The sequence below is a fragment of the Oryx dammah genome, unplaced genomic scaffold, assembly GCF_014754425.2.
Source record: "Oryx dammah isolate SB20612 unplaced genomic scaffold, SCBI_Odam_1.1 HiC_scaffold_20, whole genome shotgun sequence".
NCBI lineage: Eukaryota > Metazoa > Chordata > Mammalia > Artiodactyla > Bovidae > Oryx > Oryx dammah.
In genome coordinates, this window is record NW_024070204.1 from 40,087,341 (window position 1) to 40,105,667 (window position 18,327).

The 18,327-nt window shown below is 39.3% G+C and overlaps 1 protein-coding gene across 6 annotated transcripts in view; it reads right to left on the minus strand.

Annotated features, from left to right (window-relative positions):
- CUNH5orf34 (chromosome unknown C5orf34 homolog) overlaps positions 1-17,774 on the minus strand; it is a 33,574-nt gene extending 15,800 nt beyond the window's left edge. The window contains exons 1-8 of one of the 6 annotated variants that reach the window (XM_040262454.1): positions 17,303-17,774; positions 15,019-15,153; positions 13,519-14,192; positions 13,276-13,365; positions 12,741-12,873; positions 10,299-10,942; positions 6,562-6,663; positions 2,781-2,904 (exon numbers count right to left, since the gene is read on the minus strand). In XM_040262454.1, coding sequence (XP_040118388.1) covers positions 2,781-2,904; positions 6,562-6,663; positions 10,299-10,942; positions 12,741-12,761 — 891 coding nt within the window. In that variant the 5' untranslated portion in view covers positions 12,762-12,873; positions 13,276-13,365; positions 13,519-14,192; positions 15,019-15,153; positions 17,303-17,774. Of the gene's footprint in view, positions 1-2,780; positions 2,905-6,561; positions 6,664-10,298; positions 10,943-12,740; positions 12,874-13,275; positions 13,366-13,518; positions 14,193-15,018; positions 15,154-17,185 lie in introns of all 6 variants that reach the window. The other 5 variants (XM_040262453.1, XM_040262452.1, XM_040262450.1 and 2 more) reach the window with 5 other exon arrangements.
- Positions 17,775-18,327: the final 553 nt, after the last annotated feature.

The following is an 18,327-nucleotide window of genomic DNA, read 5'->3' on the forward strand; positions in this document are numbered from 1 at the left end:
TATATACAGTAATATAATTGGGTTTGGAGTTTGGTTTTTGTTCTTTATGCAAAATATATCATAGTACATGTTTGTTTGTTTTTTCTTTTTGGCCACTCCACGTGGCTTGTGGGATCTTAGTTCCCTGATCACCAGGGATTAAACCCTGGTCCACAGCAGTGAAAGCACAATCTTAACCACTGGACCACCAGGGAATTCCTTGTACATGTTCTTATGTAACTTTTTTTTTTCACTCAACAGCATCTTGGAGATTTCAGTTTCTGTCTCTCTAAGCGTCTACATCTTCCTCATTCCTTTAAACTGCCCTGTGGCATTCCCACCATGTGCCAACCATAGCTTAGTTCACTATTTTCCTACTGATGAACATTTAGATTGCTTCCAGTGTTCTGCTACTACAAACAAGACCACAATTCACATCTTTGGCCATGCTCCTCTGTATATATGTGCCAATATTTTTCTAGGATAGATGTCTAAGAATAATTTTTAGCCAATTTCACTTAATATTGTCAAGTTGGCCCTCATGAAGGCTATAAATTGACTGATGAGAGCACCCTTTTCCACACACCCCTGCTGGCAGTAGATACTATCTACCTTTTGACAAGTTGATGAATGAAAAATGTTATATCATTGTCATCTTAATTTGCATTACTTTGATGCAAGTAGTAAGTTGAACATGTTTTCAAATACTATGGGTTACACAGCACAACCATTCTTATCCTTTACTCATTTTCTATTAGGTTTTTTTTTTGGTCTTACACTTAGCCTTTTAATCCATCTGGAATTTATTTTGGAGTGTGTGTTCAAGTAAGGAACAAACAATTTTACTCCAAAAGGAAAGCCAGCTGTTTCTAGATCTTTTCATTCAAGTAGACAGAGAAGAGTGAATGTGTTGTACACGGGGGTCTCAGATGTGAACCCAAAGCAGTCTACCACAAAGGCACAACTTGTCTGGAAGTTCTGTTTTATCCCCAAAACACATGCTGCTATTCCATGATACATTTGCTTCATTATAAAAATTATCAGCCCCTCCCTATGATACCTCTGAGTAAAACTGAAGCTCCAGGAAGATATTCTGTATTTACCTTGTAGTTTTTTGAACTCTGACAGATGGAAGTCAGCAGGGTAGATATTTATGCGTACCACTCTTATTTGCCTGTTGATTATCTCATGCACTACATGTGTACATATGCACACACACAACTACTGGTCATGCTTTCATCTCATCTGCCCGTTTGCCTATTGACTGACTACTAGACTGTGGGCTCTTGAGGACAGGAGCTCTTTGTCTCTACCCAGTACTTAGAAGTATCCTGCCTTTGAAAATTCAATTAGTATTTACTGAATAAATAAATACTTTCCTATAAATAGACTTCAGGAGGGAATCTGCTCTAATATATAGTAAAATATTTATGAATGAAATGATCTGAGGTATTTACTTAAAAATAAACAGGGAATAGAAGGGGCAGCAGGAAGTACAGATGGAACATGCTGGGTAATGGGTCATGAAGGTCAGTTACACTTGTCTTTCTACTTTTGTATATATTTGAAATTTTCCCTAGTTAAAAAAAAAAAATCTGCTTAAGTTTTAAGTCTTCTCCCTAGCAATCTAACCACTCAAATACTCCACTCTGTAAGTACAGAAAACATATTGTATTCCATCCTGCAAAGCAAAGCTGTGTGATACTATGGTGACCCTTATAAAAGGGTGGATTTCAAGTGTCAGAATGGGAACAAGTAAATTTAGATTATTAACAAAATTTCCACGATTATATTTTGTCCTGATATATTAAATATATCATGTGTTTTAGTGTTTTCAATGTCAGAACAATTCTGTTCAACTTTCTAATTGTATATAAAGATTTAAGAGTTAAGAAGTGTTTTAAGTACTTCTGGTGGGGGAAAAAAGAATGTGCTTCTTAATGTGCAAATATTAATTCAAAGAAGTATCTGTCCATCTGTCCTGAGTTGTGTCCAACTATTTGCAACCCCATGGACTGCAGCCCATCAGGCTCTTCTATCCATGGGATTCTCCAGGCAAGAATACTGGAGTGGGTTACCATTTCCTTCTCCTGGGGATCTTCCCGACCCAGGGATCGAACCTGCCTCTCTTATGTCTCCTGCACTGGCAGATGGGTCTTTACCACTAGGGCCATCTGGGGAGCCCTCAAAGAAGTATACTGATTCAAATACCACTAGTTTCAGTGTTTCCATTTGATGAGGTCTATGACAAAAGAAAATGGCACCCCACTCCAGTACTCTTGCCTGGAAAATCCCATGGACAAAGGAGCCTGATAGGCTAATCCGAGGGGTCCCAAAGAGTCGGGCACAACTGAGTGACTTCACTTTCACGTTTCACTTTCACCCAACGGAGAAGGAAATGGCAACCCACTCCAGTGTTCTTGGCTGGAGAATCCCAGGGACGGGGGAGCCTGGTGGGCTCCCGTCTATGGGGTTGCACAGAGTCAGACACAACTGACGTGACTAAGCAGCAAGCAGCAGCATGACAAAAGAATTATTGGTGGTAAAATTATATTAATTCTCTAGACTAAGAAGTCGTAGCAAGAAATGCTATAGAAAATCAAAGTTCCCATGTATATATTCAGAATTATTTGGAAACAGCTATCTATCAAAAATCTTCTTGGACCTCCCTGGAGGTCCAGTGATTAAGACCCCTTGTTTCCACTGCAGGGGGCATGGGTTCCTGTTTGGGGAAGTTCCCCATGTACACACTGTGGCCAAAAAGAGAAAAAAAAATCTTATTGATCTTATTGTCAACATACCTCTTCTGATTCTTCTTGAATGGAATAATATGTAAAATAGCTCCCCAAATAAGCTCCTTCTGATTTGAAAACAGATCCATCTCCAGGATAAATCTCTGTTGAGTTCATATGTTTATGGGTTAGTCTAGGGAAAAGAAATAATCATTGAAATTTTTTTTTCTTATTGAGATTAAAACATACATGAAGGCAATTTATAGAAGTCAGGCCTCTTGTCTTATCATCCTGGTATCCCACTGACAGTCATAGTGGCTGGTACAGTAAAGTCACCAAAGCAATGCCTACTGCATAGGAGTTAAATATGACAACTCTAGAACCTAAAAATAATATTCTGTAATAATGAAACTAGTAGAATCAATACCTGATGAATCAGATTAGCTATGTGTAAATGGAGCCACTCTAAAAGAAGGTGACTGACTGTACCTGGAGCAGCCAGGTACAATAAAGGTACTGGGTATATAATGTATAAAAACTCAGGCCAAGTCAATTTATTGAAACATGTATAAAGAATATATTATCATAAGTGGGTGGGTTTAGGTCCCATTTGTTTATTTTTATTTCCATTACTCTAGAAGGTGGATCCAAAAAGATATTGCTGTGATTTACATCAAGAGTTTTCTGCCTATATTTTCTTCTAGGAGTTCTATAGTATATGTATGGTCTTACATTTAGGTGTTTCAATCCATTTTGAGTTATTTTGTATACAGTGTTAGAGAATGTTCTCATTTCATTCTTTTACATGTTTTTTAGCACCATTTCTTAAAGAGGCTGTCTCTTCCACTGCATAGTCTTGCCTTCTTTGTCGTAGATTAATTCACCATAGATGCTTAAGTTCATTTCTGGGCTTTCTATGTGTTCTAGTGATCCATGTGTCTGTTTTTGTCAGTACCATACTGCTTTGATTATTGTAGCTTTGTGGTATAGTCTGAAGTCAGGAAGCCTGATTCCTCCAGTTCTGTTTTTCTTTCTCAAGATTGTTTTGGCTATTTGGTGTCTTTCGTATTTCCATACAAATTTAAAAATTATTTGGTCTAGTTCTGTGAAAAATGCCATTGTTAATTTGATAGGGATTGAAAGTCAAAGAGGAGAGTGAAACAGTTGGCTTAAAGCTCTACATTCAGAAAATGAAGATCATGGCATCTGGTCCCATCACTTCATGGGAAATAGATGGGAAACAGTGGAAACAGTGTCAGACTTTATTTTTGGGGGCTCCAAAATCACTGCAGATGGTGACTGCAGCCATGAAATTAAAAGATGCTTACTCCTTGGAAGGAAAGTTAGACCAACCTAGATAGCATATTCAAAAGCAGGGACATTACTTTGCCAACAAAGGTCCATCTAGTCAAGGTTATGGTTTTTCCTGTGGTCATGTATGGATGTGAGAGTTGGACTGTGAAGAAAGCTGAGAGCCAAAGAATTGATGCTTTTGAACTGTGGTGTTTGAGAAGACTCTTGAGAGTCCCTTGGACTGCAAGGAGATCCAACCAGTCCATTCGAAAGGAGATCAGTCCTAGGTGTTCTTTGGAAGCAATGATGGTAAAGCTGAAACTCCAGTACTTTGGCCACCTCATGTGAAGAGTTGACTCATTGGAAAAGACTCTGATGCTGGGAGAGATTGGGGGCAGAAGGAGAAGGGGACGACAGAGGTTGAGATGGCTGGATGGCATCACCGACTCCATGGATGTGAGTTTGAGTGAACTCTGGGAGTTGGTGATGGACAGGAAGGCCTGGCGTGCTGCAATTCATAGGGTCGCAAAGAGTCGGACATCCATACATGACCACTGGAAAAACCATAGCCTTGACTAGACGGACCTTTGTTGGCAAAGTAATGTCTCTGCTTTTCAATATGCTATCTAGGTTGGTAAGCATCTTTTAATTTCATGGCTGCAGTCACCATCTGCAGTGATTTTGGAGCCCCCAAAAATAAAGTCTGACACTGTGTCCACTGTTTCCCCATCTATTTCCCATGAAGTGATGGGACTTAAGTAGGTTTATTCCTAGGTTTATTCTTTTTGATGTGATGGTAAATGGGACTGTTTCCTTAACTTCTCTAAATGAAATTTCTCTAATCCTAATTAAACATAAAAGGTTTGCAGAGCAAAGGAAATCATAAATAAAGTGAAAAGACAACCTATGGACTGGAAGAAAATATTTGAAAATGATGCTACTGACAAGGGGTTAATTTCCAAAATATACTAACAGTTCATGCAGCTCAATATAAAACAAAATAATAACCCAATCAAAAATGGGCAGAAGATCTAAGTAGACATTTCTCCAAAGAAGACATACAGATGGCCAAGAAGCACATGAAAAAATGCTCAAGATTGCTAATTATTAAAGAAATGCAAAACTATAATGAGATATTACCTCATAGCAGTCAGAATAGTCATTATTTAAAAAATGACCACAAATAACAAATGTTGGCAAGGATGTGGAGAAAAGGAACACTTATACAATGTTGGTGGAAATGTAAATTGGTATAGCCATTATGCAGAACAGTATAGTGGTTCCTTCAAAAACTAAAAGTAGAGTTACCATATGATACAACAATCCCACTCCTGGGCACATGTCCCAGGAATAAAGATAAACACACCCCAATGTTCAATGCAACACTATTACAATAGCCAAAACATGGAAGCAACCTAAAAGTCCATCTACAGATGAATGGATAAAGATGTGATCTACCTATCTGTGTATGTATATACAATGGAATGTTACTCAGTCACAAAAAAGAATGAAATACTGCCATTTGCAGCAACATGGACGGACCTAGAGATTATCATACTAAGTGACATAAGTCAGACAGAGAAAGACAAATACCATATTTTTTTCACTTGCATGTGAAATCTGAAAAAAAAAAGATAAAAAGATACAAAGGGACTTATTTATGAAACAGAAATAGACTCACAGACATAGAAAACAAATTTATGGTTACCAAAGGGGAAAGAATCAAGGGGGTGGATAAATTAGGAGTTTAGGACTAATAGATACAAACTACTATAATAAAATAGATAACCAACCGGGACCTATTGCATAGCACAGGGAACTACACTCAATATTTTGCAATAAACTATAAGGGAAAAGAACGTGAAAAAGAAAAAATATACATATGTATACTGAATCACTTTACAGTACACCTGAAACTAATGTAACATTGTAAACCAACTGTACTTCAATAAAATTATTTTAATAATTTTTTTTTTTAAAGAGAGAAGGGGGTGGGTTTTCATGCAGGAAAAGAACCCAAAAGAAAAAAAAATTTCACAAATTTCTTCTAGCATTATTTACAGAAGTGAAACTCTGAATCTAGCCAACACTAAGTACTCCAGTCACTAGAGGTATACTTTGTGGTAGAATAGGGATAATTCTATAGAATAGTTTAGATACAGAGGAGATGGTCAGTGAATATTTGCTGCATGAATGATGTCCAGAATCTCTCCTGGGCTAGTGAACTTCTTCCCTAATTCCATGCTCAACAGGCAACCCTCTGATATGTCTAAGATGACAAGGTCCCCTTTTCTTAAAAGGGGTATCCTAAATAACTGGCAAAACATTTCATTCTCAAGCAAAACGAATCCCTCACTGGCTCTGGTGTTGTCACAAAAATCTTGTGATTGTGGTTAATGTGAGTCAGTCACAAAGCCCCTAGGTGCGCTATGAGACCTGAAAAAGATAGGGCCAACACAGGAAAACGGTGGTCCTGGCAACACTGTATCCTCTTGGGGCTAGTTCTATACCCTCTGTGATATCACTAAATAGTTCCAAATTAACACAAGAGCCTTACCTATAGGTAACACCCTTGTACCAAACCACTTTGACTAGTTCATGGTAGGAATATTCTTCTTCACCAAACTGTTTCTGTGAAAGTGAATCAGAAAAGTTCCACCTGTGAAGGACAAAAATCCAAACTATTAACTCTGGCTGCTTGATAGAATTACCTTTCAGTTCAGTTCAATTCAGTCGCTCAGTCGTGTCTGACTCTTTGTGACCCCATGAATCACAGCACTCCAGGCCTCCCTGTCCATCACCAACTCCCAGAGTTCACTCAAACTCACATCCATCGAGTCAGTCATGCCATCCAGCCATCTCATGCTCTGTTGTCCCCTTACCTTTAGAAGTCAACAAAACAGTGCTGCTGTAGTGAGACTTATTTCTTGCTTATATTAGATTTTTAAAAAAGTAAAAATACAAAAGTACATTAATGAAATTTAAAACTACAGTTGACCCTTGAAAAACATGGGGGTGGGGGCACTGACCCCAGTTGTAGGGAAAGAGCAAATTAGCCAAGATGGCGTGGTCAGGCTCTCGCCCCATGGCCTCTTGCTCTTGTGCCGTTTTGTAAATAATGATTATGTAACAGCTGAGATCATTTATAATGCTGCGCATCAGAAGGTACTTGCTTGGTCTCGGGTTACTCTGTGCCACATGCCTGTGTGAGCTCCACCACGAAAGCCCTGGCTGCTGCTGGATCAGGGTTACACTGGAGTGGTATTCATGGTCATGTCATATGAGGTTGTGTTATGCCCGTGTTATGGCTACACTATGGTTATGTTATGGCTGCTACTCTGGCTGCTGCAACAGCCAGGAGAGACACTGTGTTACGCCAGCCAGGAGAGAATAACGTGTCTGCAGTTCGTTCCTACAGCTCGTCTTCTTCCAGCCTCTTAGCTCACGCCTTGCCTACCCTGGGTTCAGCAAACAGTGTGAAGAGCAAGACAACTGGTGCTGTGAATGGGATCAGGGATACACCAGTGCAGTAGGAAACCAAGTACTATTATCTTTGTTTCAAAGACAAAGGAGCTGATAAACGACTCACCCATGGGCAGGAAGCTGAAACACTTTGGCTAAAATCAGGACTCAAACCCTAGTTCTGCTGATTCCACAAACTGTGATCTCTAGTCAAACACAAACTCTCCCCCATGTTTAGTAATTTAAAGATGTAAAAAATAAAAATGCAGGTACTATATTTATTGAAAAAATCTGCATATAAGCGGACTCACATAGTTCAAATCTGTGTTGTCCAAGAGTCAACTGTAATCTTATTTTTCCACATATTTTCTTAGTATTTTTAATAATCTCACTGTTGAATCTCAGCATAAATATATGTTAAGTTTTACTAACCTTAAAAATTTAGGATTCAAACAATAAATATTTACTGAAATACTTATGGTGGGCCAGATACTATGCTACACACTGTGGATATTACACTCAAGAAAGCAGACATGGTCCCTGCCCTCAGTGGAGAATTTTATCTAGCTCGGAGAAGGAAATGGCAACCCACTCCAGTGTTCTTGCCTGGAGAATCCCAGGGACAGGGGAGCCTGGTGGGCTGCCGTCTATGGGGTCGCACAGAGTCGGACACGACTGAAGTGACTTAGCAGCAGCAGCAGCAGATATTAAGCAGTAGATACTGAGCATCAAGAAAGAACTGCTGGATGCTGTGGACTGTATGGGCTTCCCTGATGGCTCAGCAGTAAAGAATCTACCTACAATGCAAGAGACCCAGGAGACGTGGGTTTGATCCCTGGGTTGGGAAGATCCCCTGAAGGAGGAAATGGCAACCACTGCAGTATTCTCACCTGGGAAACCCCATGGACAAAGGAGCCTGGTGGGCTAAACACCAAATGGTCGCAAGAGTCAGACACAACTGAGCACACACACACACTTTGGGCTTCTCTGGTGGCCCAGTGGTAAAGAATTTGCCTGCTATACAGGAGATGCAGGTTCAATCCCTGGGTCAGGAAGATCCCCTAGAGAAGGAAATGGAAACCCACTCCAGTATTCCTGTCTGGGAAATCCCATGGACAGAGGAGCCTGGAGTCCATGGGGTCATAAAAGTCAGACACGACCTAGTGACTAAACCACCACCATGTACTGTATACAGTCTAGTCCTATCTAAGAAATAAGGCTTATGCTAAGACTTGGAAATGAACATAAGTTAGTGAGCTTAGAGAGGGAAAGGGAGTGTTCCAGGCACAGGAAAGAGCAGGTGGTAAAAGAAAGTGGTAAAAGAAAGCTTGGGCAAGCATTTGAGGGATGGTGAGAAATTCAGTTTAGGGATTTCCCTGGTGGTTCAGTGGCTAGGACATCATGCTGCCAATTCAGGGACCTGGATTCAATCCCTGGTAAGGGAACTAGATCCCATATGCTGCCAACTAAAAAGATTCAGCAAGCCACAACTAAGACCCAGCACAGCCAAACATACACACACATTAAAGTCCAGTTTAGTACAGAGAGAGCAAGGGCAAGAGTGGTGAGGATTACAGATCCAGGAATGGACCAGATAATGGAAGGCCTGTTAAGTCTTGTTTAAGGATAATCAAGTTATTGAGAAATTATTCATTTAGAAGCGTTAATCTCTTTTCATGTATACTAACAATACTGGAATTCCCAATTCTAACTAGATAATCATGATAAGCCTAAAGTCCTGCATTTTGTTTTTCAGTAACAAATAAGTACTCAGAAAAGGACCTGAGATCATATCCCAATTCTATAAGCACCAGTTGTGAGACTTTGGTTGGGTTAACATTTCCATGTCTCAAGTTCCTCTACAGTGTTGGGGGGTGATAATAGTACTTACCTCAAGGGTTGACTATGAGGATGAAATAGCTAAAGTATAACTGCACGTCACACAAAGTAGTGGTTTGTGCTAGCTATTATCATTATTACCATACTACTTATACAGAGTTCATGTTAAAAATCTGTAACCATTAGGTTATTCATCTCTTAGTGATGGTAAAAGGTTTGTACCTAGCCATCCAGAAGTTTCTCCATGTTTATCCCTTTTGAAATGGACATATTCATGTATGGTGCACACGTGCTAAGTCACTTCAGTGTGTCTGACTCTGTGTAACCCTATGGGCCATAGCCTGCCAGGCTCCTCTGTCCATGGGATTCTCCAGGCAAGAATACTGGAGTAGGCTGCCACCTTCTCCTCCAGAGGATCTCCCTGACCCAGGGATTGAACCCGCATCTCTTATGTCACCTTCACTGGCAGGCAGGGTTTTTACCACTAGTGCCGCCTGGGAAACCCAGATATTTTTACACTGAGTTAACCAAAAACAAGGGTATTCTCTGAGGCTATATATGAACAAGGAACCCATGATCACAAACTTGTCAGGTCCATGCTCTAGCAACAGAAGTAACAGGGTCCACTGAGCAGCAGCTGACATGTCTTAGAGCTGGTTCCCACAGAATTGTGTGCCATCACTTACTGCACTTTATCAAAATTTTCGGTGACAAGGATCCTTACTAGACTCTAAGCTCCTAGAGAGCACAGACTCTGTCTTAGTCATCTCTACAGTCTCCACGCTTAACAAAGTACCTAGTGTAGTATATAAAGGAAGAAACATAAGTAACACATTAGCTAGGGACATTATTTCCTATCTGTTATAAGCAAAGTTTAAGATCAACTGAACTTTCTTTATGCATGGTATCAGATGATTCAGATAGATAAATGATCCTTAGGTGAGGTCTGGTTTTGACGAAAGTGTTAGGACAAATAAGTCATTCTTCCATTACCTGTGCAAGTGTGGGGCAGGACAGCTCAGTAACAGGGCCCTAGGAAGAACAGAAACTTCTTTTCCTTGTTCCTCAGAAACATCAGAAGTTAACATTCTCTTCTGGGTGATATCTGCATCAATTCCAGACATACTGCTGATTTTATTATGAAAATGAAGTGCTAAAGACAAAGGGTATTTCCATTCCTCTGGACAGGAGGCCACAGACCAGCACTGCTTCACCCATGTGTACACACATTTGTCTTTCATACAAGGTAAAGACAGCACCTCCCTCCCTTTGGCTCCATCCACACAACTCTTCTCTGAATGTTCTTCGGATTTCATGATCTGATGATAAAGTTCATTTTCTTTATTCTTCAGTTTCTGTCCTGATAAACTTCCATGTGTACAGATTTTTCCAGCTTTTTCAACTTGTTTGTCCTTTTTGCCTTTATTATTTTTTTCAGACACTTCTATAGATGAGTCTGGCTGCTGGCTTACTTTACACAAAAAATGTACTGTAAATTCATGCTGAGATTTGGGCAGGCAAAGGTATGCGTGACCATCTAAAGATGATATCCTCACAGTGCCACTCTGCATACACGTCATGCCATCATCAGTGTCAAGACCAGGCCATCTCACTTCTGAGACATCAATCAAGATACGCTGAGACGAGGGGAAAAAAAGGAATGGTATTTTTTGTTAACAGTACACGTTTTCCATCATTTGATACTTAACATATTATGGAAGAAAGCTCTTAAAAGTTTTGTCCTTTACTATTTAGAAAGAATGAAAAATGTCAGTCTATATATGGTTTTCCAGAGAACATTTGATATTATTATCTCTCTCAGAAAAGTAAGAGACAAAACACACACACACACTGACAAACAGGACAGAAAAGAAAAAGAAAAATCATCTTGATTATTTTTAATGGCAAACATATTCTGATTTAAAGTGTATAATGCATCAGAGATAAATAGATTTGCAGCCCTTCCCAAAAAGTCTATTCTGAAAAAAGAATATAAATGAGAGAAGACCAGCACAACTGTATGAAAAAGCAACCATACCATAAATGGTATGGAACTAGCACAAAAATCATCAACAGAACAATTTAGAGAATATAGAAACAGACTCAACCATATCATAAAATGTTATATATGGTAACATAAGGTTTTCAGAACAAGGGGGTAAAGGGAGAATTAAGTATTTAACAAATGGTACTAAAATTATTCAATAGCATTGGGAAATGCTATCTTAAACGATTAGCACATGGACTAAATAGGATAACATGTATTAAGGTACTTGTCCTACAGAAGTACATAACACACTAAAGTAAATTCCAGGTGCCTTAAAAGGTAACATTAAAAAAAAAAAAAAATCAAATTGCTCAAAGGTAAACTGCTCTGAACCAACAGCAAACAGATTTGCAATAGGTAACAGAGCCTGCTGCATCTTTTCATATAAGATAAAAACAGTGAGTGTTATATAACAGTCTTTTAATCAGTTAAGCTTGCCAAATCACACATTTCATCTTCCATTTATATAAAACCTTAAAACTTACAAAAGCCTTGTAAATTTACAATGCTGTCTGTGTGTACAGATGTTAGTGTGCTAAAATTAAGGGTAGCAGTCACGTCATTTGCAGCAACATGGATGCAACTAGAGACTGTCATACTAAGTGAAGTAAGCCAGACACAGAAAGACAAATACCATATGATAGCACTTACATGTGGAATCTAAACTGTGGCACAAATGAACCTATTTACAAAACAGAAACAGACTCACAGACACAGAGATCAGATTTGGTGAGGGAGTTGGGAGAGATGGACTGACTGGGAATTTGAGGTTGGTAGATGCAAACTATTACATTTGAATGGATAAACAATGGATACAGCATAGCACAGGGAACCATAGCCAATCTGCTGAGATAAGCCATAATGGAATAGAATATTTTGAAAATGTATATACGTGTAAAACTGAGTTATTTTGCTGTACAGCGGAGACAGCAGAGACTAACACAATATTGTAAATCAACTATACTTCAATTAAATATTAAAAAAGCAAGGCCAGTATTCATTGATGGCAAAGCTGCTTTATAAGGATGATCAGTTACGACAACTGTTTTTTCTAGAATTAGACTATCTAATGCAGCATCAGCAACAAGCTATGTAGTTTCAGTGAATTGTTACTCAAAAGATATAGTGGAAAAATGGCCCTGCAAACAAAGTTACTGGCTTACAATTTTTGACTCCTTTGCCATAAGACAATGTAATAGAAAATTACTCAGCAGGCAAGCAAGCATCATGTCTACAGCAGAAAGTGGTTAAGAGCCACAGTCTTCAGAGTCAGATAGACTGGGTTCAGATCCTGACTTTGCCATTTAGAAAAATTTCATGGACAAATTAGGTACAGTCTGATTTTAGTTCTCTCATCTGTAAAAAGGGGCTGGTAGTAGTCAATATACCTGTTCTGATTGTTTGAACATCCATTTTGATTAGCAGATACCCATGCCATACTGAAGCTATTAAAATTTTTCTCTATCATTCCTAGAACTTGGCACATAGTAACCCCTCAAGAAATGATGGTTATTATTACTCCTAAAAGTTGAAAATAGAATAAAAGAATAAAACATGTATACCCATAAGTAATTACACATCTCTCCTACACATTAACTACACATAAGTTACTGAAAATGACCACATAATTTCTTAATTTTGATACCTTTGAGAATCAGGAAATCACCAATCTATAAAGTTCTGAGTATAATCCTCTGATACAAAAAAGAGAAAAGGGAAAAAAGGCACAGAGGTACACTATGTAACTTCTGTGTCTCAGGGAACAAAATATCAGTTGAAAATATCAGTCTGTTGAAATGTACAGGCCTATCTATGCATTGGATAGCAACATGTCCATGCTCAGTGACATGAAGAAAAAAACCTAAATATTAAACTACCTGTTTGTAATCACTTGTCCTCAAATATTTGTTTAAAAAATATTACCGTTTTCATTTCAGAAGGTATGATGCTTTCAGATAAAAAAGGACAGGTAGCAAAACAATTACGAAAATCGAGGGCTCGTTGTAACTGCTCCTACAAAACAAAAACAGAAAGTAATTTTTAAAAATGCCTTGAAAATCAATTTAGAATGACAGTAATCCAGAATACTAGTCACTTTCTATATTCTGGACACCTCAACAATATTTTAATATGAAAAAGTGTAGTTTTTGTGTCATCTTTACTTACTCGGTAAGCGCTAATAACAAAGTGTGTCCTTTGGCGAATTCTTTCTGGCTGTTGTAAAGGATGTGCTGAAACAGGAGGTGCCTTTTCAAATAAAAATTCAGAGCCACAGGGAGAAAGCTGCAATCTGGAACCATCAATATATTGCACTTGCACTGAATCATCTTCATAAAGTACCATTTGCACTTCAGCTGCCATTACTGTGACTGGATAAAATGTCCTTCCAAGGCAAAGGCTGAAGGAAATAGCAAATACAGTAGCACCAACAGTTCTCTTCACGTACAAAAGTTCTATCAAAATAAATGGATGAACATAGCACAACACACTGCCACTAAACTTACTTTTTTGGATGAAAAGTGATGATCTTACCCTGACCTGACCTGAATGCCTTGATTAATCCTGAGGGCTTTACCTCAGTAGTGTGGGAAGATAATTGAGAGGGAGAAGACAGCCCACCAAGTTATAACTGCCCTTGTCATTTTAGTAGCTTTACTTCTGAAAATTGGATGCTCAGGATCTCACTTCAAAAAACAAGCAAATTCCATCTTTGCAAAAAGAATACAGCAAATCAGAGACTTCCCTGGTGCTCCAGTGGCTAAGACTTCACGCTCTCAATGCAGGGGTCCCGGGTTTGATCCCTGGTCAGGAAACTAGATCCCACATGCTGCAATTAGGACCTGGGGCAGTCAAATAAATAAATAAACATTTTTTAAAAAGAAGAAAAATGTAGCAAATCATTTGTAGTACATGTAAAAGGCAGGCCAAAAGTAACTATTTGGCCCACTTGAAAATAACACCTGGATTCCTACCACTAACTAGGGCTTCCCCGGTGGCTCAGAGGTTAAAGCGTCTGCCTTCAATGCGGGAGACCTGGGTTCGATCCCTGGGTCAGGAAGATCCCTTGGAGAAGGAAATGGTAACTCACTACAGTACTCTTGCCTGGAGAATCCCATGGACAGAGAAGCCTGGTGGGCTATAGTCCACCGGGTCGCAGAGTCGGACAGGACTGAGCAACTTAACTAACTTTAGCCTGGCATTATGCAAGTACCTCCATGTCACAACTCAGAAAGCTAACTAATCACCTAGTGAATTAGATTCATCTTATTCACTGAATTCAATTTCCTCTTCTTTACCTCTAAACTGTCTCTCTATTTCCATTTATGCTTTCCACATAGGTATGATGGAAGGGGAATGAAAGGGATGGGTTCCATTCACACTCTACCAGTTGCTAGCTATAAACTTCAGGTTGGTTGTTTCCTCATTTGTAAAATGGGGGTAGTAACAGGATTGCTGTGAGAATTAAATGAGACAACATATGTAACAGTGCCAGTAGTGTGAATGCTGCTTTCCAGGAGCTCAATAAATTTTGTAATTCTTTCTAAAACTAACTGCATCCCCTACTAGGACATTATCTCCTTCTGTTACCCAGGTGATCAAGTTTCACCTGATCAAAAAAAAAAAAAAAATAGTAACTTTCCATAGATATCACTTTCCCCAGCTTACCTCTGTTTCCTACCAATAAACTTCTCAGGTGTAGTATTCACTCAGTGTCAACTTTCTTTTGTCTTTTTTTTTTTTGGCCGAGCTTCGAGGCATGCAAGATCTCAGTTCACTGACGAGGGATCCAACCTAAGCTCCCTGCATTGGGAACATGAGTCTTAATCACTGGACTGCCAGGCAAGTCCCAGCGTCCACTTTCTCTCCCAACAATCTTCAGTGCATTGCAATCCAGCTTCTTCTGTCACCTCACTAGAGAAATTGTTTCACAATGGTCACCAGTATCTTCCTACACCCAATGACTTCAGTATTCATCCTACTAAACTAGCCAATATGTGACAGTGTTTTCTGTCTGTCTTTGCACCAAACTCTCTTCTTCTGCCTTTTATGTAAAAGGGGTGGGGGTGCCATGGTTCGCCCCCATCCCCGCCTCTATATCTGTTCTTCTTAATAGTTTAACCATTGCTCTTCTTCATCATTCTCTTAAATCAAGGGATTCATCAACACCTGACCTTAGTTAGTCCCCATTTTATCTCTTCTTACTAGATACACTTATGTTGCTTTTATGCCCACCCTTAAAAGGCTTTTATGCCTTTAAAAAAAATCTTACCCATTTCACTGTATGTAATTAGCTACATATGATATAGCCTACAATCTTTGGCAGAGTATGTCAATATATAAATATTAAACCACATGATCTCTCCTGAGGAAGTTCACACAACTTTAATCATTCTCTTTCTCTAGAGAACTTCCAAATCTACCTGACCTCTCTTCAGAGCATCCAGCTGCCTCCAGGAGCTCTCTCCATGTCCTGGTTCCACAGATAAATCAAACTCAACATCACTTCCACTCAAGGAAGACTTCTGTTAATACCCTCGAATTCACTTTCATTCTTAACTCCCTCAAGGCCAATCTACAAACAGTAGCTAGAAGGACCTTGTAACATAAAAATGAGATTTAACCCCTTCTGACTTAAACCCAACATTTGCACTTAGAATAAAATCCGGATTCTTAACCACAGCCTATAAAAGCCATACAATCTGCACCTATCTACTTCTTCAATGTCTCCTCCTAACTCTCTCCTTGTTCAGGACATTTTAGCTACACTGGCTTTTTAAATGTTTTTTTAGTAAGTTGTAACGCATCTCAGAACCTTTGCACTATTCTTTTTGCCTACCATGCACTTTCCCCAACTCATCACATCTTTGGCACCATTAATATCTCAGCACAAATATCTAACTTCCTCAAAGGCCTAACCTGACCAGTTAAAAGTTGTTTCCAACCATGACTTTTTATCCATTTCATCATTTTTCTTCATAATATCTACTACTATAAAAATGGGTTCTATTTATGTACTTGCTTTTTGTCTTTTTTCATGGGACTTCCCTGGTGGCTCAGATGATAAATAATGATAAAGGAGAACCGGGTTCGATCCCAGGGTCATGGACAAAAACTCAAGGAGAGCAGGGACTTCATCTTTCTTACTGTATCCCTGGCATCTAAAACAATACTTGGCCAATAATAATAAAGGCGCAATAACTATTTAATCATAAATATATAAGTAATATATAAGAATATATAAGTAAATTTTAAAATTCTTGCTTCTTAATTTGCAATTTGAGTCAATGGCATCTCAAATTGACTTCTTAGTGTTTCCCTTCACACCCTTGTGACAAGTCCTGTTGATTTTGTATGTCTCTCCCATAAATCTGGCTCTTACTTTTCTATTTCTGGTCAACTTTTCCCTCCACTCCTGTAAACTGTCTGGGACCTTTTCCTAGTTTTCCGCCTCTCCAATCCATTTCCAGTATTCCCCTCATTGGTAATCTTCCACAACCCAGACCATACCAACCACTTTACATCACTTGTTTACATACTTGTTAACTGGCAATAAATACTCATAGCATTAAATATATTTATATTGCGGCTATATGTATCCTTTATACGTACGAGGTCCACTTGCTATTTCAGAAAAAACAGGTGCAGATACACAGTCGAAAAATATACCAACTGGAAAAAGGCCTCTATCTTAAGCCAAGAATTTTTTCCAACAGCTTATTCTGGTATAATTGTTACTTAGATTATTTAAATAATCAAGCAGACACAAGAAACAGTGAGAATATCTTAAGTTCTTGCCACCATTAATGATAATAATAATCTGGCTCCAACCTACATTTCCAGCGTCATGTCTACTTTGATCAAAAATTTTGTTCTCGACATTAACGGGAACTTCATCAAACGCGTATCTACAGAAAAAGCCTCATACAAACAATCAACGTCTTCGACTCACACAGCAAGCAGTTCTGAGCTTTAAAGTCGTGGAAACGAGGCCAGTCAATGGCCCTTGTGCTTTAGTTTGCCAAAATACTCGGAGTAGCAGCTTGTGCTCCTGCCTACGACGCTTCTCGTGGAGTATTTCTTGAATTTGACAAGTTACCAGCAAGTGATGTTTCTCGATGAAAGAAAAGTCATAACCGAGAGGAGTTACGGCCACAGGGAGGAGGTTTGGCGGTCTCTCGTCAAGTCCGAGTAGCCAGGGACAGCGGCAGCTGTGACCGCGAAGACAAACCGGAGGCAAACGGTCGAAATTCAAACCTTCCCGCACCCTAGGAAACTCGCCCGTTTTACAAAGACCGGAAGTCCAGACCTAACTGAGCCCTCCTCTCGCAAAGAAGGGCGGGACCGGAAGTAGGGGAGGCAGGGGCTCTCAGTACGGAAGTTAGTCCTCTACTCTCCAGTTTTTACTTCCGGCACCCCCCAAGGAATCGGCCAGACTTGGTTGTGATAAAGCTGGTGAGGACGAGCATTTTGATGCTCTAGCCGAGATAGCTACAGATTTGGAATTTAGTGGAGTGATACTATTTAAATGATCTAAACAATTATACGTCAATAAAGCGGTTAAAAAAAAAAAAACTTGACCGAAGATAGAGACGTCTGCTTTCCTAGTTTGATGTCAGAAAATGTCGCTCAACTGTCTTTGCACCTTTAAAATTTTTGTTTACAACAGCAAATGGACGCGTCTGCTATATTTTATTGCCACTGAAACAAACATTTGTGGAGAGTCTACTATGTACTAGGCGTGCTCCGTGGATAAAGCAGGGAATGAGATCCAGGGTCGAGGATGGGGGCTAGAGATAAACTGGAAAGAAACAATTAGACTAATTTAATCACAAGTTTGGTAAGTGTTCCTAAAATAAAATACAGAGGTTTGTGAGAGTTTTATGTGTGCGAGTCACTCAGTCGTGTCCGACTCTTTGTGACCCCATGGACTGTAGGGCTCCAGGCTCCTGTCAATGAAATTCTCCAGGCAAGAAT